The sequence below is a fragment of the Falco cherrug genome, chromosome 12 (assembly GCF_023634085.1).
Source record: "Falco cherrug isolate bFalChe1 chromosome 12, bFalChe1.pri, whole genome shotgun sequence".
In the NCBI taxonomy this organism is placed as follows: Eukaryota; Metazoa; Chordata; class Aves; order Falconiformes; family Falconidae; genus Falco; species Falco cherrug.
In genome coordinates this window covers 13553081-13578989 of record NC_073708.1, presented here as the reverse complement: position 1 = coordinate 13578989, position 25909 = coordinate 13553081, and the positions used below count along the sequence as shown (strand labels likewise).

General features: G+C 37.9%; 1 protein-coding gene and 1 long non-coding RNA gene across 5 annotated transcripts in view; one reads left to right on the top strand and one right to left on the bottom strand.

The window, feature by feature from the left end:
• The window catches only part of OLFM3 (olfactomedin 3), a 65945-nt gene extending 57580 nt beyond the window's left edge, over positions 1 to 8365 (bottom strand). For all 4 annotated transcript variants that reach the window (XM_055724708.1, XM_055724709.1, XM_055724710.1 and 1 more), the window contains exon 1: positions 8069 to 8365. Coding sequence is in view for 1 of the 4 variants with exons in the window: in XM_055724706.1 (XP_055580681.1) it covers positions 8069 to 8137 (69 nt within the window). In the remaining 3 variants the exon portion in view is untranslated. The remainder of the gene's footprint in view (positions 1 to 8068) is intronic.
• Positions 1 to 25909, top strand: part of LOC114014455 (uncharacterized) — a 331094-nt gene that overhangs the window by 199908 nt on the left and 105277 nt on the right. The window contains exon 3 of the long non-coding RNA XR_008734743.1: positions 14251 to 14406. This is a non-coding gene — a long non-coding RNA (uncharacterized LOC114014455). The remainder of the gene's footprint in view (positions 1 to 14250; positions 14407 to 25909) is intronic.

Genomic DNA, 25909 nt, shown 5'->3' with positions numbered 1-25909 from the left:
ATTTGTGGACTTTTGTGATGTCTGAATTTATCTAATTTTTTTTTGTTAATAAGACACTAGATGTAATTGGTAGTTGATTTCTGCAAATATGAATTAGGTACTAAATATTGAAAGTTCCCTACTTTATGCTTCAGAAAAAGCCTATTTGTTGTCATATGCTCACCTGCTACTTTGCCTGACATGCACCTCTGCATTCTTTATGCAAGTGGCCAGAAATACCTGTGATGACTGCAAATAATACTGACCTGAGATCTCATTATCTGAGAACCGAGAATGCATATATCTACAGCTGTATCTAAATATTTCATACCATCTATTCTATGTACTCTTTGTTACTCAGTACAGTAGCTCAGTGTTACAACTACACTTTTTTCTACATATATTCTTGTGAAAACCTCAATACCATATATTGAAAATGCACAGAATCTTATAAGGTAGAATTGTTAGGATAATATGTAAGATACTATACAAAATAAATAGGAAAGAAATGATAGCAGTAGGGAGGCTGAGACTGAACAGCCCCATTTAATATGAGTAAGCAAGCGTGTGGCAGGTTTGTGTTTGTGAGATCTCAGATCAATAATACTTCCTGTCACTACAGGTATTAATATAGTTTCAATATACTGAAGTTCTTATTTCTGTAAATCCAATTTTAAAACTGGTCCAAACTCAAATAACTTTTACAATTTCATATATGGAAAATCATGTAAGTACTTAGTTATCTTCTTGAAAGGAATACACTGGAACACATTTTAAAGTATTTTCCTAAAGGAGTGGTTCTAAAAAAGGAGGTCCATGAAAATCTCTATGAAACTGTGGGTTTTAATAATGTGCACGAAACCGTGGTTTTTAATAACGTGCACCAATAATTGAAGAATAATATTATTCACGGTGTTGTGAGGTTAGCGGTTATTAGGAAACACCTTCTAGAAGCTGGCCAGTAAAGATGAAGACTAGAGATCATCTAGTTTTAGTAAACAGAGGTAGCTAGACAAATTGTACTAACTTTCTTTGGCTGATAATATTTTTTTCCGTATTTATTAAAAAAAATCTTTCAGTGCTATTCCCAGTGAGATGGCCTTACGAATGGGGATAAGATAATCTGTACGAGGAGCCTTGTTATCTTGCATTCTAGTGTCTTGGTATCTCTTTTAGACAGAAATATGAATTCTCCAATTCCAAGCAAAACTAGACTTCAAAAACCTTTAATAACAGGAATAAAAGAATGAATATTAAAATAGTAATTTTTTTTAAATAGTTTCAAGTGTTCTGATAAATTATGCTGCTGGTAAAATTTCAGTTGCCTTTAAGACTGGAGTCACTAATGAAAAAATCTGAAGCTGTAGTCTCTGTTTATAGTGAAGTGTCCTATTCTTGGAAGTAATACTGTGACATAAGGGATTATGTCCACGATCGGTCTCCTTTTTTTTCAGATACATTTCTTGACACTGTGCTGTGCACAACATTAAGAAATAATATCACAATTGTCTTTGCTTGGGCTTCACTATCACCCAGACATTGTAATATGAATCTTAAATTCATGAACAGACACAAATGCTTCCTTAACTAACTACTCGTGTTTGATTCCTGCATCTTGAAATGAGGGTAACTCCATTATTTCAGACAGTGAGGGGTATCAAGTGGCCATCAGTGGTGGATGGGTGTCCTTCAGATAGATAGATAATAATGTGCCATAATCAGAATTGTTAAAGTTGCAACTTTTTGTCCATTTCTAAATTGGAGGTCTGTGCAGCTTTCACTACAAAAAAGCCACCTTTATATTTCTGTTTCACTTATTTTCTTACTTCTTGGATAACATGCACTGTCCTTTCTGGTTAATATTCATTGTGTTCCAGTGCAACTATGATAAACAAAAGAATCAAATTTCTGAATTGGTGGTAAAGATAACTTAGTACTAAAGTAAAAGGAATTGTGTCTTCTAGAAAATTAATTTCTTTCTGATCTTAGGAAAGTGTCCCAGGTGACTGACTAAAGGAATGGTTACGATGTTTATCGCCTGTTTTTTCTTTTTAGCAAACTCAACAAAAACATCATTAATGTCAGCATGGAGTACATGAAGATTGATGCCGTGTACTTTGAGAGTTCTTAATAGATCTCCCTGTGATTGCATTAAGATAATTTCCTCTCAGAAAAGAAGAGTCAGTAAAAATACTGAAGGGGGAGAGTTTTGGAGTGGTTTGTTTTTTTTTTTTTTTTTGGTTGTGTGTGTGTGCAGGAACCCCCTTTTGAAAAATGAGGTCAGATCAGGTGAACAGTAAATTTTTCTGTTCTGCAGTTGCACCAAGTGCACACTTACTAGCTGACCACGTGGAAAGTAGTGCACACTGCATCCTTATGTTAAATTAATACAATCTAAGCCCTTTGATCTGTCAGAATTCTTGAAATACATAAAAATATTTACCTCTAGAATGTTTTCCTGTAGACTAGTCCAAGTATTTTAAGAGTAATACATACTGCTACTGTATTTCTGTTTTCTACTGGCTTGGAGGACTAAGAATTCTGCTAGTTAGGTTCTTAGGTCGAATGATTAATGTGTGCAGAAACATGCTTGTGTCACACATCTTGGTTTAAAAACATGTGAATAATAGATCTGGTCTGGAATACTGATGTATGTTCTTTCTATTTTTATCCCACTTAGGCTTAAATGCAAGAATTCCTGAAATTTTCAGTTCATTTCTATGTTTGAGAAGTTTTCCACCTGTTTCTGAATATTCTTCATGAAAACAATTCTGTATACAAACCCAGGCACACAAAGTCCTCCCTTTCTCTAGGTTTCATCTTAGGCAGGAAATCCACTGCCTTGTGGAGTGAAGCAGCAGGACGGAGTGGTGTTCTTTTGAAAGATGGTCTTTGAGAGAACTGCTCCCAGACTACTGCTGCACAGATTTACACAAGGCTTTTGAATTTTACCTGGCTTTCGGTGAAGATCTAGTAAGAATGCCTAAGTGATACAGGAAGCATTTTTGTTAGTACTACAGTATTAAAAAAGGGGATTTCAGTCAACTAGACCGGACCCTCTGTGAGGACTCCCTGTTCCTTTCTTAATAGGCCCCTTATGAACTTCATGGATTTGAGCTTGAAAGTTATAACTTAAATCTGTAGCCAACTGGAAACACCATTTTTAGAGCTATTGTTAAATGCTGGTTTAATAGCTCTTAGACTGTATTTCCTGTTCCTGACAGTCAACTTTTCTGCTTCAACTTTTTCTTCTTCACATATTTTACGATTTGTTCCTGCTTTATTGGCTTACAACTTGAACAAATACAGAAGAAAAGTGGACGTGCCCAGTTCCCTGAAGGCAATATACTTCTAATGGGAAATACTCAGTATATGTATACACATCTGTGTGTACATATACTTTTTTTTTTGAGATTATATATGATGTATATAATCAGTGCATCAGTGCATTCAAAGAAGCAACAGTCATTAGTAGTGAACAACACAGGAATCTTTTTAGCTAGAGAAGGAAAAGGTCTCTTCACATAGCCTTTAAAGACTGTGTGGCATCTGATAACACCACAAGAGTTAGCAGTCATGCAGATGTCACATGCATGTTTTTGCATAGTGTTTTCAAATACCTTCATATATGTTACTTAAAATGATGTAGTGAATTCCTTTGTGATTTTATATAACATATGGTGGATGTGTGTCACTGAGTGTGGATGAATAGGAAATATGTGAAGCATCTTTTTTTCTGGGACTCAAAGGTTAGAAGACACTGTATTGACCATTGCAGGAAGAACCAGTAGTGTTAACAACAGTCTTTGCTTTTTACCCATTGATTGAATTTACCAGATTGAGAGTAAAATAACTGCAATGACACCTGGGAGAGGGCCCAGGGTATATTGACAGCAACAGGATGTTCTTCAATGGCTATTGAATCATGTTGCTCAGAAATGGGAGAGCAGACAGGAAGCAAGAGTTGACCACATTCAGCAATTAATGATTTATAGCATTCTTAAATCATGCAGGCTAAATAATTATATATGATTTTCCTATTGACTGAATTCTAATACTGTAGGTAAAAGGGTAAATTAATTTCCCATATAGCCGAGATTTCCCTCCAATTTTGCAGTGCAAAGTAGTACTATGAGTCATATTTCCAACAAAAATAGTGTATTGTGGTAACCCTTGTATTTACATAGTATTCTTGTTATAAATTCTCACAATAGAGATTAATTTGTATTGCAAAGTAGCATTAAAGTAGCATGCTCTTCCTACTGACAAGTTCTTGAAATCTGGGGAAAAGTTTTTATTGGCTAGTTGTGTAGTCTGATTATGGGTGAAAATTGTAGATTTTTAAAATCTAGACACACAGCCATTTCAGAGATCAAAATACAAAGTTTAATTAAGCATTCAAAAATAGATTACTGGTTTCAAATTAACTTTTATTATTTAATGTTAATATTCCCAAACATCCTATTATCCCAAGCAATGAATACCAGATAAAGAGTTGCTTTCTGTAACTGTCCTTAATGATACTACACTTTGCTTATGTTTGGGATTGTACTCGGCAGTCTTCTGAAACAGTTTGGGTTTTTTTCTTCTGAAATTCAAATAATTGAAACCCAACAGATGTAGGACCATACAGCCATCATAAAAGTTAAACGCAAAAAGTTAATGAACTGCATTGAAAAATGAACATATTTTCCAGATCTACTTAAATGCTCAAAATTTAACTTCAAAAAAGCCATCTAGACTTTGAAAACCGCTGAGCTTGATTTCTATGTAGAGCAGCATTACATCACTATAAAATGCTCATTTGTTTATACTATGGTGATTATCAAATGGTGGCCAGCAAAAGCAACCCTTTTAAGAGAAGTCCACTTTACATACTATGAAGGTCACTACATAAAACTCTAGGCTTGCAGAAAAGCAGCACAGAGATGCCACCTAGCAGTAACTCTTAGAAATTTCCTAGTATGTAATAGTTTCTTCTTTCAAGATACTGCATTTAAGTGTAGGAGAAAGGAAAGATTTTATATTCCAAGTCCTTTCCCTATAGCTGGCTTCCTGCTGAATATCTAGCCAACCTGCCAGAAATAAAATTTTACTGAAATATATTATAATGAATAATTATATTTTCTTCCATTTTTCTATGTAAATACAGAGAGAAATCAGAATCACATTAACAGATATAATATTTAATAAGTCTTGTAAAATTGATATTCTGTAATTAGCACTGAGAGTGTTTAAAATTAATCAGTAGTGAACTGTCTTCCGTTTCTTAAAGAAGAATTTCCAGAGGTGGTCAATAATTCTGTAGCATGCTTAGCAGGGGGAAAAAAAAGAAGAATAGAAAAGCATGGGCAATAAATTACTATGGTTGAAATAAAATCCTAATGTTCCAGAGGTTTAAGAATAAAGTACGTATATATTTTTGTTACATATTTTACCATAAGATGGCGATACTTAAACTCTTTACTATCAGAAAATAACCTGGTAAGTTTAGCGTAAAAGCCCTGCCATAATAAGGGTGCCTGTGGACAGCACGCTCCTGTCAGTGATGGCCTGGTACTATATCAAAGCTTTTTTTCCCAGGCATTATTTTAAAGTAGTTGATCAGTAAAATAAGTTATTACTTGAATAGTAATTATGTAGGACATGAATAGGAATGTATTGTGTATACTTTGAAATGCCTGATGTGATTGATTTTCATAAGCTGAGTAGTTTGTGAGTGTCAAGGGCATGTAAAAAGTTGTCTGTATAGTCATGAGCATATTGCACAATTCTTTTTGGAACAGAGAGAATTTAACATCCCCTTGTTTCCTACAATTAATTTCATATGATATATTTGCTTCCCAACCTGCAGGGCAGAAAATCATTATTCCACTTCAATTTAGCACAAAGCAAGATAAATAACTGAGCAGTGCTTCCATTTCTAAAGTGGTATTTCAGTCACAACTTGTACTTATTTGCTAAAAAAGCCCTGCAAACATTTTTACATGTCATTTTTCACAGGCATACAAAATCTGTTGTTCATAGTCAACAAAACTAAGTATCTGCCATGTGGCATCTTTTGTGTGCTTAATGTGGTGTAGCATCTTAACCAAGGATGGGAGTAACCATTTGATGTCATGTTCTTATTTCTGAAAATCCAGTTTAGCTCTGATAAACATCAGGCTTTGATTAAGGGCTCTTATTTTTGCATAACCTTAAGGACTTAGAGCTTTCTGGCTCATGACCCCTTGACAAAGTTAAAAGAACCTGCAACGAACATTTTAATATCCCTGGAAATGTCACAGAGAGTGATGAATAAAAGGCCGTTTTTATGCCCTCTGCACAGGATGCCACAGCAAAAAGGGCTAGAAGCAAAGTTTCAGAAGTTAATTTATGCCATTTCAGTCCAGTGGCTCATCCTGCGGATGGTGACAGAAATATGATATGGAGCATGTCTTCCCACTGTTATTTTGGGGCATATCTCTGACACCTGAACTGAAAGAAGAATCCTGCCAGCTGAAGCCTGTTTGCTGGTTATACTCTTCTGTGGATAGACAGTGATACAAGTTTTGCTTTTCCTGCTTTCCACAGTCTTTTTTTAAGTCTCTTAACTTTAACAGATGTGTTTATACACATCTATATATGTGTGTTACATATATATATGTGTGTGTGTGTAACAGAAGATAGAAAAATGAGTGTGTGGAAACCTGTAATTATAACGTGACCGTGTGTTGCTGTTCACCCAGATGTGGAACTCCTGGGTAGTGCCTGATGAGTCTCTACAGATACAGCAACAGCTGATACTTTCAAACAGCTGCTGTTTAATAACATTGATATAATTACTTAGCTAATTTTATTAATCCTATATCACCTCCTGCTTTTTTGAGTTTTCACTGTATCTTACTGATAAAAAGCCTGTGAGAACACTGCAGCTATAAATCAGATTTCCACTGAATTGCTTTTTAAGTTCCATGTTGATATTTTTTAAACAAGAGGAACATCTCTTCCATATTGTTGGAAATGCAGTACCTATTTGTGTATGTGATTAATACCTTTATTTTAATGGAAAGAAACCTGCCAGAAGACCTGAGCATTGCCTCATATGGTAATAATGCCTCATAATGATACCTAAACAGTATCATTAAAATGACATTCACCAACAGACAATATACATTGTGGCAAAACAGTAAGGACCACTGCCGGTAATGGACTGCAATACTATATGAATGTTTTCTCTTGGTACTTTTTAATAACGCCGACAGTTACAAGACTGCATGTCACAAAAAGACAAATGAGACAAGTTGTACATCTATAAGATGCAGCACTACAGGCATCTGCAGGCCTAGGGGGGGGCTTCAGTCATTATTGCTCTTAAGTGCTATAGTGCAATTCCGATTTTTTTTTAATGGTTTAACCTAAAATCACCTTCACAAGCAAGGCTGCATGGCGAAAACACATTGTACTTTTGGCGTTATTTCAGTATCTGCTGTGATCGTTTGGTGACCCGAACGCGTTTAAAGATAGCGGAACGCTGCAGCAGCCTAACGGCGCTAAATAGGGCTAAAACCAGCGTCTGCACGTGACGCCTCCGGTTCCACTCCAAGCAAATCTGTTCCCAGCCGGAGTCCGTCCGTCCCTGCTCCCGGGGCCCGGCTGCTTCCCCGGGCTGGTGCAGGCTCCGGGCACCGCCGGCCTCAGCGCCTCGGCCCGGAGGAACGCCGTGCGCTCCCGCCGGGCACCGCCGGCCCCAGTCGCAGGCGCGCCCCAGCCCCGAGCCCCCGCCGGAACTTCTGCGGGGGGGCCGGGGGCTCGGAACGGGGGGCGCCCGCTGCAGCGTGCCCGCGCCCGCGGCCCCTCCGCCCGCTGGCACCGCGCCGCCCCGCGCAGCCGGTAAGCCCGGTACCGGGAACGGCCGCTTCCGCCACGGACTTTCCCTCCCGGCCGATCGGGCGACCAAGGACACGCGCCCGCCGCTGCCCACGGCCGCCCAGCCGCCCGGCGGAGCCGCTTCGCCTGCTACCGCATACGCCGTGCGCGGGCCGGCGCCGCCTGCCTGGCTGCGGCCACGCCAACTTGCGCACCGCGGGGGCGCCCGGCCGGCGCCTACCTTGGACGGGTCGAGGCCGGCCAGCAAGGACAGCAGCAGGAGGTTGAGGATGTTGGCGGGCGCCCGCATCCTGATCCCGGGGCTGCCTCTCCGCGCCGCTCCGCTCGGTCATTCACTCCGCTGCTGCTGCAGCGCCGGCAGCCGCGCTCTCTGCCCGCCCGCCGGAGCCCGAGTGGAGGCGGCAGCCGCCCGGGGGACGCTCATTCCGCGGGCGGCCTCGGCGCGGGGAGGGCGGGCGAGGACGACGCTGCCCGCGCTGCCGGCGCGGCTCCGCTGCCCCGTCCCACCCCCGCCCCTCCCCTCCGCTCCCGGCCAGCCCACCGCAAAAGTTTGGGCCCGGGCGACGGCGGCGCGGGGAGCGGCGGATGTGACATCACCGCCGCCGCGAGGGAGCCGCGGGCGGGGGGCTGCTGCGGGGCGGCCGCGGGCTGAGGAGAGGCGCCACCCGGGCGCGCCGCGTCCCTGCGCCCGAACTCGGTGTTGTCCCCCGCCGGCAGAGGCTCTTTGCTCCGCGGCGGGCCCCGTGCCGCCGGGCGCCGCTCCGCCGCTGGCTGCGGGCGGGTAGCTGCGGCTCTCCGGCCGGGCGCACCTGGAGAGGGGCCGGCGGCTGCGGTGGGGAGCCGCGGCGGCGAGAGGGCGCTCAGAGGAGCGGTTGATTTTTTTTCTAGGGGATCTATCCCGCCCTTTCACTCTCCGCCTGGAAAGTTGATTCAGGGCTTGGCTGAGCCCTGGTGGCGGGGAAGCCCCCGCGCTGCCTTGCAGCTGGGCTGCGGGGGGCCGCCACGTCTCCTTGCTGCGGCCGGTGGGCTGTGGTGGGAAGGCCCGTACGGGGGGTGGGGGCAGGTGGTTGGCCCTCCGGAGGGCGTGCTGTAGCTTGCAGTCAGGGCTTTCCTTCTCTTATCAGTCATCACATTTGTAGCCAGCCGAGGCTCTGGGTGGCCTCCTGCCGGCCCGTGCAGCGGGTCGTGGTCACCCTTCGGCAGCTCCAGCTGGGGAGGTACCGGCAGGGGTGTGGTTTGGCTTCCTCGGGGCTGCACCTTCAGCACACCTGAGTGTGCCCCGAACATAAATCACACTTTAAACAGCACCACTCTGTTAGCACGGGCAAAGTATGTTAGGGTTTCAATTATTTTCCCTTACAAGATTCAAGTTCCTGATCTACGGTCAGGGTAACCTGATTTATAAGAGTACAACTACGATTATTATAAATTATTTTTTCAGCTTTGCATGTATTTGCATGTATTAGCTTTACAGTTAGCAATGTATTTTTGTCTTGATTAGATTAGATCTGGGGTCTACATTGTGTACTTTTTCAGTAGCTAGCACAGATAGGCTGACACTATTGTGGATTTTTAGGTGCTATGTAATCTTAACAAAGAGGAAAAATATCTTTAAAGAAGCACAACTAACTCTAGTGTAAAAAAACCCAAACAACCCAAACCAGAAATCCAAGCTCGGGAGGGTGTTTTGGTCGAGCATCTATTAGGATGAGTACGGACAGGGCATGGTTTTCTAACTTACTCTCTCCAAGTCTATGAGATTGGTGTCTTTTGTCTTCAAGAGTCAAGACTGCTGCTGAAAGACAAATAGAGCAGAAGCTGTTCTGCCCACGTGCTATCTGAAAAGATTGCATATCCTTGGCATAATGTTCCCAGATCAAAAATGCCATTTTTTCTTGCAGTGATTTATTATATTTTTGAGTTCTGAATTTCTTCTAGGATTAAAATAACCAAATTTTTGTTTGAGTGAATCAAAATGTATGTTTTATGCTAAGATGACTTAGAGAAATCCCCTTTCGGTCAGCAGCATCTTTTGCAAAGATATATTTCATTTCCATGGAAGGAAGGTCTATGAAACGTGGTTCCTTACGACAAGAAAATGAATTACAGAATTTATGAGTGAGGCTCTGTTGACATCCCAGGGTCTAAAATGGAAATGAGAATCCCTCTGATACAGACTCTATTGAGAAAGATATAGAAAGAAGACTAGTTTAGTGTTTGGGGTTTTTTACCTGTAAAAAAAAATAAATGTGAAAGGTCTATTTTCTATGAAATACCAATAAAAAATAAAAAAGGATAGTTGCAAATATTAGTATGGATCCTGTTATAAGTAATGGTACCAAAGCACTGGAAATCTGAGATTCTCCAAAGGACAAAGTGAACGGTGTTTCAAAGAAACAATTTCTTATGAAGAAAGAACTTAAATTATAAAGCCACAAAGGCAGGTGTGAAGGTATTTAGATCTTTTCTGGAGTACTTCAATGACTAGTTCTCTCGTTCTCCCTACCTTCATTTTCACCACACTTTTTCTCTCCTTCATTTTTTTATTCTATTATGGGTAAAACTGGCAAAATGTGTAAACTATTATATCAATTACAGCATGCAAACTTCTTGAAAAGCTTCAGCGATGCGGTGTGTTTGGTCACTTCCTGATGCTGCTTGGAATATCTGTCTGTGAAATCAGTAAAATATTGAAGAGTAAAGTTAAAAATAAAACAAATGATTCCCCAGGCCCCTGAAAAATGTGAGACTTCAGATCTCCTGAACTCCTCAGATAGTTTTATGTGTTACAAACTTATAATTTGTTTGATATATGAAAAGGTACCACAACATGTTTCAAAAGGATGGCATAAAGTGACCTAATTCTGTGCCACTTGATTTTAACAATCCATTAGGAAGAAAAATAAAAGATGTATCAGACTTACTCCTCCACCCTCTAGCAACCTGAAAACTCATTTTTTTGTCAGAAAAGACTGTCTGAAGAGCAGTGAGAATCACTAGCAATTAGTACTTGAAATAATTTGGCTTGTTAAAACATATCTCAAAAATTAAACAAAATTCAGGTCCATGTGAAGCTTTTATTTCTGTTATATACCCCAGAGTGGCAAAGCTGATTCTGAAGATCTTTAACAAAGCTTTTAATAATGCTTAAAACCTATGAAATTCTATGTGAATTACTTTTTTTTTCTGAATTCTTTGTATGGAGATGACTGCAGTCAGGGTAAAATACTCAGTCATGAGAGGAGAAGAGAGATATCAGAAGTTTTCCTGCAGGCATCGGTGACAGTATTAGCAAAATGGAGCCATGTGGAATACAGCTTGTCTAGATAGTGAAGGATATTTTCAGTCTGTAGTTAAAATTATAACAACTTCTTTTTCACACCATATTGCAAGACATACTGCTAGCAGTTGGAATAAGATACTTGTTCACTTGGGTACGCTGGAAACTGAAGTTGATAAATTGCATGTAGGTGCTGAATTATATATCAGTCAGTTCCAAGTTCTGCAACCTGAGTTTGACAGCGTGAAAGTACTGACGGGAGCTGTGATAAAAGACAATGTATGTATGCATATGTAGAAAGACAGTCTTTAAATGATTTATAGCAGGTCACATCTGAAAACTTTTTAATTGCAGTGCTATCAAATATTTTTTCTAGACAAGAAAATTTTTCATGAAATCAGCCATATATTTACGCTGAATATGTCATGGGTGTTGAATCTTCTACTAAGTTAGGAAGGTGGTTCGGTTTTGGAATTTTAGGCATTCTCTGTATTTATTATAAGGATGAGAAGTTTAGGGAGTTGGGAAGAGGGGCTGAACACTGACTTATGGACTTTAATGGAGTTGAAATGTCCTGGGAGAGCACAGATGTGTCTTTCATTACAGACGCAATTTCGGTATTTCAATGAAACTAACAAGAGAGAAGGATGAGAACAAAATTAGGCTATCAATGATACAGAAGCTAAACTTTTATGATGGGTATTTTATTTGATTATGTTTGTAAGGAATGTGAGAGAAACAGAATGCTTGAACTGTTCTTAGATCAGGTGAATAGAAAAATCAGTAGAATACTAATCCATTTAATTTAGCCATTGAAGAGTATGTAGATGTTAAAGTACAGAGATATTGCAGATATGGGACAAAATTCAAGACTACTGTAAATCATTAAATCTGCTTATATTTGGGTAGATTTTGCCATCAGATTGAAGTATACTTTATAGTTATCAGTCATGTAAGAAGAGTCATTTTTGGAATCTGTCAATACTACAATCTCACTTCCTAATCCACATTGCTATATTAGTTAGTTACAAGGTTGAAATGAGGTTTTGGCAGCGTATTTTATCAGCGTAACTGTCCTAGTGGTGATTACTAAATAGAATTGTACAACTAGGTCAACACTGAGTATTTTTTGAAGTCCTGCTAATACCTGAAAAATGTATTTTGTTTTTCTGTATGTTATCAAGATTGAAAGGTAAATAATTATTAAAATAAATCTAGCAGTTGATGTGTTTCCTAATCCCTGCTCTCTTAAAGTGAATATTTTAAAAGAACTTTTGTTACTCAGGGTTTTTTTAGGAACTCTTCTGTGGAAATTACCTTTGTATATATCTCTGTAAGAGTGCACTGAAAATAGTTAAACTTCAGGTTTCTGAAGAACTGCAATACTAATGCTATTTCCCCATGAGCTTACTCTACATGCAAGTAACTGTGAATCAGCATAATTGTTACTGGCTTCTGTGAAGTATACAAAGCTGCACATGACAGATGTACAGAGATATTTAGGTACTGGGTGAAGTGGACAGGTTTAATAGAGAACCAGTGAGTCAGGCACCTCTGTCAGATCTACAACTCTTTCTCTAAAACTGATCCGTATTTAGAATTTACTTTTGTTAAGTTTGACCTTAATTTAAATTGGTGAAGAAACTGCCCTAGTAAAGTGTTACTAGGTATTTACAGTTCATATGAAATACAAAAAAGGCATAATTCTGTGGAAATATGTTTTACATAAAGTTAATAGGAATATCAGTATTTGTAAATATTTCTATAAAGTTATTCAGTTTTCTTGGTTTTTCTTTCAGATGTCATTTAGGCTTTTTTTCCCCAGGACTTCATTTATGCATCGAAAACAAATTGGTGAAATAAATACTCTTTCTCTTTCTGGCCTTTTAGGAGTTATTACTTTAGAGCACCGTATGGTTATAGTCTTTTCAGATTCACAAATCAGTTAATATATTACTGTATAAGTAGAAATGAAAATGTGTAATTAAAGATTGCATAAGTTTGAAATGTAGGAATGACATTCTTCATGAAAGTGACAGAATATATGAAGAATGCTTACCTATCAAAAATGCTTTTCCTAGAAGGTTATGGAACAGTGCTCGCAAGCTCTCTGATATTTTCCCCTTCCTATATGTACAAGTACAATATGACGTATCCCATCAGAGTAGCCTGTACATGTATTATTGGTTATGCGGGACATAACTGTAAATATAGTTACACTTAAGGCTTAAGATTCTCTTGTAAAAGATCACAAATACAGTAAATGTATTCTTGATGAACTCTGATGTTCTTACAGTGCCATGATCACGTAGAATAAGTGAAACTTGGAGAACTAAGGTTGAGATGTTTTATTTCAGAATTCTAGTGCAGATAGTAAAATCTAGTCAGTTGTTTAATGGAAATTGGTTGGGCTGGCAGATTTTAAAAATAAAGAAGGTACAATTACTCAATACGAATAGCAATAATATAATTTTTAAACAGTAAAATATTCAGTTGGCATAATTTAAAATTGAATATTACCTCTTAAAATCCATAATTTGCAGCCTGTCAAGTCACAGTTACAGTTGAGCTAAGTAGCTGATGATCAGAAAATTAATTCCCTAGCTAACTCTTAGAAATTTATAGTGTTTTAATATTAAATATTTCTTCTAATTTAGAACATAATATACTTTGCAAATAGACACTGCAATAACAAAGAGCAGTATGCTGTATGATGACACATATATTTATTTTGATAGTAATTTTAATTCTCTAAATGTTTATATGCAAGCAAACCTAGTTTGTGTCTCACAGCATATGTATGGATATTTACTGACCGAAATGTCATAGTAATGAGGCTGCTTGCAATATTTCTGTGTAACAACATGATGTTTGTGGGAACTGAAAGGACTGGAGGGCATCCTCAATTATTGATCATTAGGGAGTTTCTGGGGCTCAGAATCTCACACGTGTGGCTCTCAAAATAATAAAAATAATAAGTAACCACTACTAGAAGTTCAATTGCAATACCGGTCTTTGTCATAATCACTTAAGGGCACAAGTACTTAGAAGAAATACTAGGTCATGACTATAAATTATGGTGCAAATATTCTGATGGATTTTATGTTCTGTTCTGTTTCAAGGTTGTGAATGTTACCTTCATCCCTGATATTTTTCCCCAAATGAAGAAATCAGTATATCTAGTATCTCACACCTGTCTTCTGTGCAGAAATTTCTGCTGGAATGGAGAAAGAAAAGTTTGCATAAGAACTTGTCGCAAAGCCAAATGCGCTTAAGAGGTAGGTGTTTTCTGTAATACAGTAGTTCATTGCTTTGATTTTTAATCTGTTTCAGTTTTTAAAAGAACCTAGTAGTATGGTGCTATTTGTGATACTAGTGCAATATTCCTGGTTCTGTCCCATATAGCCAAGACGTATGCTTTTTACAGGTGATGACATAAAGTCAGGCACTGGTATGATAATCTTTTTTAGTTGACACATATTTGATATTTTAATTCCAGCTGGATGCTAGAATATAACTAATCTGAAGAAAGTAATTGTCTAAGCTGAAGCTTACTGGCATTCCCCTGGTGTTTCTGTAGGATTAGATTTTGAATACTGATGTAGGGTTGTGGCTGTGAAAGTATGTGTTAGTATTCTCTCAGATCAGTTTAAATAGAGAGACAGCTTTTAAAAAGGCAAATGTTAGGAAAAGAAATACTTTGAAAAGGTATTTTGGTTTGCTTCCTACAAGGTTAGGTTCTAAAGTAAGTGTTTCTAAAAAGTAAATTGATGTGTCTCTTGGCCATTATCAAATAGTATCTGCTCTTCTTAATCTGTGAGGAGATTATCCAGGTTATACACTAATTGTCATGAATGAAGAGACCTCCAAACTAGCTTCTTCCAAGTCTCAAAGTGGTATAGGTGTGCTCTCTTAAGAGTTGCACTGGGTAGACTTCACTTCTCAGCAAATTCTGCATTCCACAATGTACATTTTGTTTTCTATTTTCTCATTACAATATCAGATTTGGGAGACCATAACTTGCATGTAGGATGTATTATCCTTTTTTAATCATTTCCATTTGCCCAGTGTTATCTCAAATGCTTGAGAGTTGGCTCTCGTTTTGTTTTGATTTTACTCCTGTTGCATGGCAGCAACAGAGGGACAGATGAAATGATTCAATTCATTCCAATTCCACTCATTCATAGCTTTGGCTAAGATACTTGGTCAAAGTCTCTCTTCTTTAGAGAGGAACGTTTAAAAAGATTTTCTTCAATTTTCTGCAGGATATCAGCCCATCTGTAAATTCTAGAGGGAATAACTGGATTAAATAATCTATAGTAAATAATTGTAAGAAAACTATGCTTTGAATCAAAAGGTCATGTAATCTCATACTGTGGTTTACATTCCAGTAATTTTGTTGGGTTTTGGATAGCTATCCCTCATTTACAACTGGTGTATCTGAAAAGTGAATCATATCTACAATATCTGATATTCAGGAAGTATAATAGCTATAAACGCTACATGTTGCAAGGCATAAGGAAACCTTTTTTTACCATTAGGACAGTCAAGCACCAGAGCACGTTGCCCAGCAAGGTAGTACAGTCTGTATCCTTGGAGGTTTTCTTGAACAGATTGAATAAAACTCTGAGTAACCAAGCCTGACTTCACAGCTGACCCTGCTTTGAGCAGCAGTTTGGGCTGGAGACCTCCTGATGTCACTTCCAGCCTGAACTATCCTATGATCCTGTATGAATGTGAACAGTGGTGATCTGCACAACTAGCTTGTCTCTTCTGCTGTGTGCAGGACTTGGGAGCTGCCAGTCTTGCCCCTCAACATATCTGGGAAAAAATAGGTGCTTTATTTCCCATCAGTATATATTTTCTGACCAGTATGATCTATAGTATATAGTTTTAGATGTATATATGTGCCTATATATAGTTTTAGACCAGTTTGATGTGAGTTTTTATTTACAGGAACAGTAGCGTACTAATTACTCAGTTTTCTAATTTCATGTGATTTTATTGACAATCAAAAAAAATATGTATGGAATTTTGGCCCACCTCCACTTTTTTTTTTCAGAAGATGGCTGTAGTCTTTCTAAGAACCGTATTAAGCTTTTTCATAATTCATTAAAAAAAAAAGTCACTCCTTTGTGCTGGCCTTTGACCATTGTTTCATAGGAACTTCAGTTTATACATTATTGCCACATTTTTTTTTCCTTAAGCCAGAGGAGAGCTCTTTAAATTGGGGTAATACTGAGGCATGACAGTGAGGTACATAAACTGTGTACTTACTTGCTCATATCTGCACTGCATGAGTGTTCATATAAATATCATGATCTTTTTGAATATACCCTAGCTCCAGCTGTTAAGCAGTGGGCTCAAAACCAAAGCTTTAATGAATTCTCTGAGATAGTCTTTTTTTTTTCATTTTAAACCTGTGCATCAAAGAAACATGAGATACTACCAGTTCTCTTACAGAACCTGAACAGTCTTTATTTGACTTGTGAAGAAAGCTATGAATGAGGGGTTTGGTAACATATTTCTTGGAAGGCTCTACACAGCTTTTCTTTCAGAGAGAGCAGTACAAATCCCTTGCTGTCATATTCAGCAGATGGCAGCATGCATGTTAACTGGCTGGGTATCTGTTCAAATCTTAAAGCTGCCATGCCATATTGACTAGCAAGTAATTAATTTGTCAGTGTCTTTAAGGTCAGTCACAGTGGAGGCTTTCAGTGTGTTAATGTGAAAAATCATCTTTACCCTGAGGGGGCACTGTCACAGCAGGTAGGAACTAATTGTGGAATTATCTTGCTTTCTTCCTAAAATACAACTGTGTTGGAAGAAGGTAACCATATAAAACCAGTAGAATGCAGTTCAGGACTCTGTTTTCTAAAACATTAAAGCACAGGTTTAATATTTCCTTACATGCATATCTGAGTAGTACCAGGACCCAGGGCCTGGGGATTAGGTCATGAAAGGCCATCCAAAAAAAAAAGCAAACCAAAAAAAGCAAGCCATGACCAAGGAAATGTTTGTGTGTGATTGTGTAATAGCAGATGAAGTGTGGTGTAGATGCCATTTTATCAGACCCCTGAATATGAGCAATGAAGGCGTGTGATAGCTATATGTGCCAAATTGCCATGCCACGTAGAAAACCCCCTCAGTTTTCCAATCTACACAGGAGATCGTGTGTATGGTGTTTTCCATTGTGGTGTTCTTATCATACTTGCAGCAACAGGAATAACAGGGTACTGAAGACAAAATCTAGAATGTGATCTGAATTTTCCAGTTATGCTGAATTTTGGCCAGGGCTCTTAAGGTGAACATGGGTGAAAAATGTGATAGACTTTTGATTGTTGCTGAATATTGGAAATTTGCACTGTATCTAGAGCTGAATGTATTGTAAGAATGGAATTAGCAATTTTTTTTTGCTATGCCGTGAACTGCCTTGCATCTTTGTGTTGGCAGTCACCTGCATCTTGCAGATTCTTTGTGTTAAGTATGGATGCAGAAGATATTTGCAACTATAATGTACTTTCCCACTTGGTCACTCTTGGTTCCAATTTGGCAGTGCAGTGGCTCAAGTAATTTGCTATTGATTCAAATCTCTCCTTATCTAGCAGATGTACAGGTCATTTAAATAAACAGCAGGAGAATTTCTTCAGCCATATTTTTGTGACTGCTATACAAATATTGTAAGGTTTTACTTTATTATTATGATTTTTTATTCTGAAGCTTTATTTGTTGTCTTATTAAAATATTTGCCAGTTTGGTGAAGCCAATGTAATATGGGACTGCTTTACACTTTATGCTTTTGTAATGGACAAAAGAGGAACTTCTCGAAGGGATGTGTATAACCTTCAGCTAGGATTTGAAATCAACAATGATGCCTTGTGAGTGTATCTTATTAACAGTTAAGGCTCTTGAGATGTCATACAGAACTGGTGGTGTCCATCTGTGCACACACTAAAAATATATGTGCATTAAATACTATTTTTTACTAGTTAACTTCTAGAGTGAAACAGATCTTTGATCTGACCTGAATGAGTATTCGAAACATTCCAAGAGATGCTGATGTTACTGCCAGACTCTTACTAATAAGGCCTCTCCAGCACAGTCCTAAAAAAATCACATTGGGTTTCCATTCTGTGTTTCATATTGTGGAGGCTTCCCTTCTACACCTATCCTTTGGGAACGTAACTCCTGTAATATAGGATAGACTGGTTGGGTTTTTTTCCCCAGCTAACTGATTTCTGCAGTTAACATGGAGTGTGAGTTCAGGTGGATCTTCTGTAAAAGTCAAGAACAGAATATTATAACATATTTGACAGGATTTAGGTAATACAAATCAGTGTTCCTGTCTTTCTACAAGCGTATTAGTTTCTTAACTGATTAAAGACGACTGGAGAGAAAGGAAAGCTTTATTCACATAATAACTTCTATTTTTCTTTTATTTGTGTTTAAAGGCAAACATTTGCTTTCCCATGTTTGAGCTTGTTAGAAAATAAATGGTAATGTAAAACCACAGCTCAGAACATTAATGTAACATTAGAAGATCAATTTGAAGAAAGAAGAACAATTACCTGTAGACTAGGAAGTCTTAAATTCTTTTCACAGACAGACTTCAAACATTAGTTTTGGTTAATTCATTCAGCCAAGAAAACCGACAGTTCGGACTGCTATAAGATTTCAATTTGATTCCATTACAGCTATCACTGGGCTGTGCTGAGATGCTTACAATCAAATTATAGGTTACTGGCATTGTCTAGGGCAATAGTACTTTTATATTTTGCATTTTACCTTATAGACATGTAGTTACCACTTGTGTCCAAACACTTTTGAGTAATGCGTCAGAAGAGTAACGTTACCTCTGAAACAGCAGCCTGACGGCTAGGGCATGGATGGTGTTCCCTTACTCTGTCAGATTCTCTTAAGAATGTGGTTAGCTGTGTTCTAAAATGTAATTTCACAGTGGACTGTGTCCACCTAAATGAAATTAATATGCATTCTGCATGTTTTGATGGTTTGAAAACGCTGAACTAGAAGCTTTTGATTTTATTATTCAGCCTTCTAAACTGAGAAAATGTTTTGCCTAAATAGACTTAAAAAATAATTATTTTAAATATATTGATATTACTCTAAAAATTAAAACTACCTCTTTTAATCAAAGCTCTACAGAAATCCTGCTAAAAGTAGTTTTTTAATAGTCTTGCTTTTTCCAAAGTATTAAACGATAGCTTTTAAAAACATGCTAAGCGTTTTAATGTGACTTGAGTCTCTCATTCTGTGAGACTGGCTGAAACAAGAAGATCCAAGCAGAATCAAAGGCATTCCTATAAGACAAATATCAGATACAAGCAGGAGGTGCTTTCTCAAGAAGCTTTGCATAAGACAACAAAGACTTGTAAGGATGGCACAGCTATCCAGGCTAGTAAAGGAAGATATGAGAAATACTTATGTAAAACTTTGCTATTTGTATTTCAGAGCTTCAAACTGCACTCTTCAGAATAATACACAGTTAAGTTGGTTGAAAAGTTGTATATGAAGCTGTTTATGTTAACTTATTTTTGTATGTATAGAACTTATGTACACAGAGGAGACTAAACTGAACCATTTTCATGTGTTTGGTAAACAGTTTTCAGTCTTTGTGAGGAAAAATAGTGTTTGTTTGGTAATTAAGAGAACATCACTTAGAAGGAAATCTTTCACATTGCTCCTGATATTTTCTGACCTGGTCAGTTACAGATTATTTTTTTTTAGAAGTTTGGAGTGGTAGCTTAGAAAATGTTCACACCACAGGTATTTATTAATTATACATATAGCACTGGAAGGGGAATGAAGGTAAAAGAAGGGGAGGAACTGTGAACAGGGGTATGAAAAAGAGGAAAAGTGACTAAAAAATGTTGAGTGACAAAACAATACAGAAAACAAAACAAATCCAAAACAATTACTTTACATTTTCTTAACTGCTCATTACCTGCTTAGGCTAAAAAGCCCCCCTGTTAAGCACATCCTAAAACCACATGCTTTACTGCATTTGTAATATTTTGAATTAAGTTATACATTTTGAGTTCCAATACCTAAAACTGAAAATGCAAAAATACTCCCATAGCACTGTATTTATGATGTTATTTATCTTAATCAGCAAGGACTTGCTGTATTGTGATATAACACTCTTCTATAGACATAGTTCTTTTTTACAGATAAGGCATTTAATAATTACAGACAGTGAGGTGGCTTGAAATTTAGGAACCTTTTTAAAGTTACCCATCATTACTTTGTATCCCAGGAGTCTTGATTTGCTTGTATGCATAAACCTATTGCTGACATTTAAGTCATTGCCATTCAGTGTAAAAGACATCTACAACATTCATAAATGGCTAAGAGAGTTGTATCTATTGTGTAAGTAACACAGAGCCTTAGAAATGTTTAATGGCACTTTCAGGCAGAAGAAAACAACCCCTTAAGGATATGGTTGTTGCTTCCTGCTCCTTGAATAATGTATATTAATCTTACAAATTAGAGCTTTAATTCCTCAGGTGGTGGTGAAGTATATCTTATACTGGAAAATATTCCAGTGTTGATGCTTTATTGTCCCAGTTATGTCTCACCATCTGAGTCACAGTCAGAATTTAACAAAGACAGTCTCTTATGGTACAAATGCTGTTTGAGAAGGTGTCTTGAACAAGCAGTTGCTCTGCACAAAAGCACACCCACTGTATTACTGTCATAAAGTAGTGTCAGAAAATATGTATAAGCTAAACTGGATGGAACCTCAGTAAGGTGTAACAAAGAATAGTACAAGTAGATGGAATTTACCCATGTCTACTTGGGTCATGCAGAGTTTACTCAATTCTTACTTTTTACCTGTGGTGCCAAGCTAGTGATTTTACCTCTCAATTTTTAATTGTGTATATAAAAGTTAGTGCAGTTTTGTCTTCTGGTTTCTCTCCTAAACTCAGACTAACAGCTTTCAAATTAATATTTTGGGAACATTAAGACTGAGTCTACCTAAGAACCTGGGGATACTTTTTGCCAGTTATAAACAGTGGGGTGCACAGATCCTGGATATCATTTTGTTTCTTCTATTCATTTTAGAGAAGTAATTGCTGGAAAAATGTTAATTCCCTATGAGCCCTGCGATAAGCTACCCATATCAAGTTCAGTCACAATTTCTATGTGGGTGAAGTCAGGCACAATCTAGCTGATGTAGCAGATGTGCTCTCTGCATGTTTTTTCTGATTTTATATGTTGGTTAGGTATTCCTTCAGATCACAGTGCTCCAGATCATTGCAAATTAAATAAAAGATTAAATGAAAGCTCCTTATTTGTATTTGCTCTGCTTTGTAAGTGTGGCATATGGTCTTGTGCAGACTAGAAGTAATTTCTGTGCCAGATTAAATACCCTAAATACAGACAGCATATGAAAACTAAGCAAAAGGAAGCACCACAAGCGAAATGGAGAGTTAAGCACAGAAGGTATCCATGAGTTTAAGCACATAGCATTAGGGTCTTTGTGTTAGCAGATGTGTGAAAATCCATATAATTTTTCACTTCCTTGTAGATGTTTAATGGCTCTAGGGGAGCCAAGCTTTAGCTCATGAATCACTTGCAACTCTGAAGCAGTTCATGTTTCTTACCTGTTCCAACTGTGTTGTGTATGAATCACTGCAGGGCTATGCTAGTATGGGATCTGCTAAGTAATATGAATCCCTATGGGAAAAAATGGGTCAGGAGGAGTGGTGACTCCAGTATCACTTGGTTATATTAGATCCAACTGTAGACCCTACCTATTCTTGCCCTGTTTATTCTTGTGGGAGGATGCCAGAATCCTTTGGAAGATGTCACCTCTTGCTTGTGAACCAGTCCCAGGGGCTCTTACACTTTCAGATGCGTGAAGATTTTAGCATGCGCCTGTAGTAAGAAGAATATAAAGGTCCTTGACATAAAGGGTAGATAAGGAATGTTTTCTCTGTCCTTCTTCTATGAGTTGGCAGGATTTGGTAGTGTAGGGAAGCAGAATAACATTGATGACATAGGCAGTGTCTGCAAACAAGACGGGGTGTGTAAGAAACCTGTTCATGCCCTACCTTGAGGTCTATCCCACAATAAGAGTATGGCTTCCACCTTTCCTCCTTTTGATTTAGTATGCGTCTGGGGTTTTTTTGTCAGCTTCAATTGTGTTAGTTTCTCTGAGGAACAGGAAGCTTTTCCCCCTCATGTCCAGTTAGTGCAGGCTGGCGCTTCACACCAACCAAAGCACTGTCTTGTCTGGTGAGAACATAGTTCAGAATGCCACAGTTCATCAGGTTAACAGATGGCTGACACAGTTCGGTCAAAAGGGATCTGGAGCCTTAATAAGCCACCAGAGCACAGTGGCATTAAAGAAGATAAGTAGAGTCAGTACACTGAGGAGAGAATTGGGTAAAAAGTTGCAAGGGGAGGGCTGTGCAGTCTCAGCAGTGGGTAAAGGGACTGATGACAATTCTCTGACCAAGGGAAACAATCAAGTAATAAACCATGATCCATGCTGTATGAGGCAGTGCTGAGTAGTTCCCTGATGAATTAGTAATGAATGTTTCTGCTTAGCTAAACGGTATCCCTTGCATGTTGTCCTTCTTGCCTCATGTCTGGTTAACAATTTAAACACATCTACCCTTTCTTTAAACTAGTGCTTATTGAAAATTAAAATATTTCAGCTATTGAAATAGCCACGGAATTTATTTTAATGTTATTTGAAGTCTGGAAGAATACTTCAGACCAAAAAGTACCACAGTCAAGACATATACCAAAATGTGATTGAAATTGTGTCTTCATAATTTAACAAGAACACAGTTTTATCTTTATTGTTATTTATATTGAGGCTTGAGTGTATATGAAAGCAGGAGTACAGGAATATCCAGGCGCTTATTTCTCCTAAACTTAAACATTACAAGCAATTGTTCAATGCTCTAAGTGGACACGGTAGTATAGTAAGTCAAAACATAGACCTTCGGTTCTGAAGACATGTGCTGAAGTTCACCAGTAGAATATATTGGATAAACTAGGACTTTATACACATTCAGTTACTAAGGTGAGAGACCCAGGTTGTAGTATTATGTATGACAGTACCTGATAAACCCTCTGATCCTGGACTATGCGCATTAGCTTGCTAAGATTAAGCAGAAAATGACCATTTAAATTGTGGTTAGTCTTTCTGATGCTTAATGGACCAAACGTTTCCACCACTTCTTGTAAGTATGTGGCATATGCTAAATCTTAGTCTTGCAGCTAAGAAAAGGTGACAACAGTGATTAAAAGACTGTGCACGTATTTCACTGAAAGCATTTACGTGTGTAAATCTGGTGAGGAATGTTTTATTTCAGTGGAAAAAAACCTTGTAATCCAGTTAAAAATTAAAGCAGAAAAATACTACAATGGCATGTAAAAATGTTTCCTGTCTCAAAACAGCAAAAGTGGGTGCCGACTAAGAAAATTCAACATCTTTGATCAACGGTTTCATTATTGATGTTCTTTAGTTTCATTTGCATTTGTAAAATCTCATTGAAAATCTTACAAATCAACTCAGAATCAAAAATCTCATTGTTCTGATGAACAGGAAAATGCTTATCTAGTATTCTCATCTGGTTGATAGTAACCTTCCAGAAGTACAAGCAGACTAGGAATCCTAGCCAATGTCTAATTGCTGTACATTCCAAATGATGGTGGGAGTTTGGAGAGTGAGAAGAGAACAACTTATTATTATGTGAAAACAATAACCTAAGAATAAGATATGCCTGGTTTTGTATTTATTGACTGCTCATCTTAACAGCTCCATAAGCACCAAGGAAATAGCTTTCATTTAAGGCACTACAGAGAGAGTACTATCTGAAGAGGGCTTGTTGCTTACTGTCCTTCATGAAAAGATGTGGATTTTAATGAAATATGCATAAAAGTCATTTTAGATGTGTGGCCTACATAATCATACCCGTCCTGAGAGGCTAGGGTAGAAAATTATACTATTCAGAATAATTAAACTCCCCCTTTGTATTATTTCTCATTAATTCAATATTCTTCTAAAAAATAAAGCTCCCGCAACAGTTTTGGTAATCAGCCTTTCAGATTTATGAGCTATTTTTATGCTAGTATTGTTCTATAAGACAAGGCTCCTCGATCAATTGCCAGGTAACTGCTTCAATCTTTTCCCAATACCTTGCTAATCCAACGTATTAACTTATTTTTAATTGAGTAACTTCATTGTTCAGAAAATCCCCTTTGTCATTATTCCATAAACTTTAACAGTATTTTATACAAGTAATTGCTCCTTTCATCCCCGTCTCTCTTCTTGTGCAGAAAAAAGAAGTTCCCAAGCAAAGTAGGAACATACTGGAAAAATTAAAGAACCTTATCATAATTAAAATTATTCCCCAAAGTGTAAGACCAAATTTTATTGGAGGTCCAGATACAGACAGCTCTAAGATAAATTTTTGAGAAGCTTAAAAGTGATTTGAGTATATCTTACGAGAAAAATTACACAGTTGTTCTGCTTGTCTGCAAGGAAATGCATCTGAAGCATATTGTAAGTAGACATACAATGAGAATGTAAAAATAATGACTAAACAGAAGTGATTCAGGTAGCAACATTTTTAGGTTGAAATAAGGAAGAGATTACAGTGACAGTTTGCTTTAAAGCAGTACGTTTTATGTTACTAAAAAATACGGAATCATTGAAATCAACATTCTTGCATTCTTAGTTACCTAGTTACCATGTACCAGCTGCCACCTCTTCAACTAAACAATGGCTTTTGAGTTCAGGTGCTCTTCCCTCAACACAATTATTCCAGCAAGTCACAACAATGCCTCACTGAGCGAGGGAGGTGGTGTGATTAACACACTAGCTGCCTTTTCTACAGGATATTGTTTGTTCTCATAATGACTCTGAAATGCTTGATGTTGGAGACAGAAGGCATCTTTGATTGCTCTCTATAATGAAAACTTGGTATTTTATGAGTCCTTGTAAGAATCTTCCTGCAATGACAATATTCTTATTTTTGCAAAGGATGAGTAAGAAAAAGGTATTCACATCATCCAACGTGTTCAAAGTGTGTTCCCATGGTCAAAACTTATCAGTGTCTTTCAGCACTTTAAACAATTAGCTATAAAAGTTACTCAAGCTGCCACTATAGTTGATTTTTAGCTATACATGCCCCTGAAGGCCAATCATTATTAATTCTGTTCATTTTCTACCTAACAGTGGCTCACACAGTAGACCTCATAGCACTGTTTTCTGCTTTCTGTCCATGAACTATGCTCAAGGCAGTAAATACAAGTTCAGTTTCTAGTCAGACTTCAAGCAGACCAGCTATACAGCAGCTGATAGATAGAAAAAAAGCCTACTTATGGAAAGAGTAACCTGCACAGGACTTTAGGGAGCAATATGGTGTAATGTCACTTTAAGGAATCCAAACATCTGCATGGATGATTTAGAGTCTCTATAGTGGGTAATCAGAAGCTGGCTGTATTAAAGGCAGACTTGTGGAAATCAGCATAAGGAATAAAATCTGTGCTAATCAGATTATTTTTTTTTATAATCCACTGTGGGAGCATTTTTGTATTGGATAAATATGTACATGAAATTTGGAGGCTAGTCTGCTAAATTGTGTGCCTAATCTAAGTACATAAAATTAGGTAGCGCGACTGTCCCCTTTTCCCTAAGTATCCCTTGTCCAAATGCACAATTAAATGCTGAGATCTCATATGAATTAATGTCTGGTTTTCCTAGTAGTGTTAAATACACTTTTACTTTTGATTCATGAA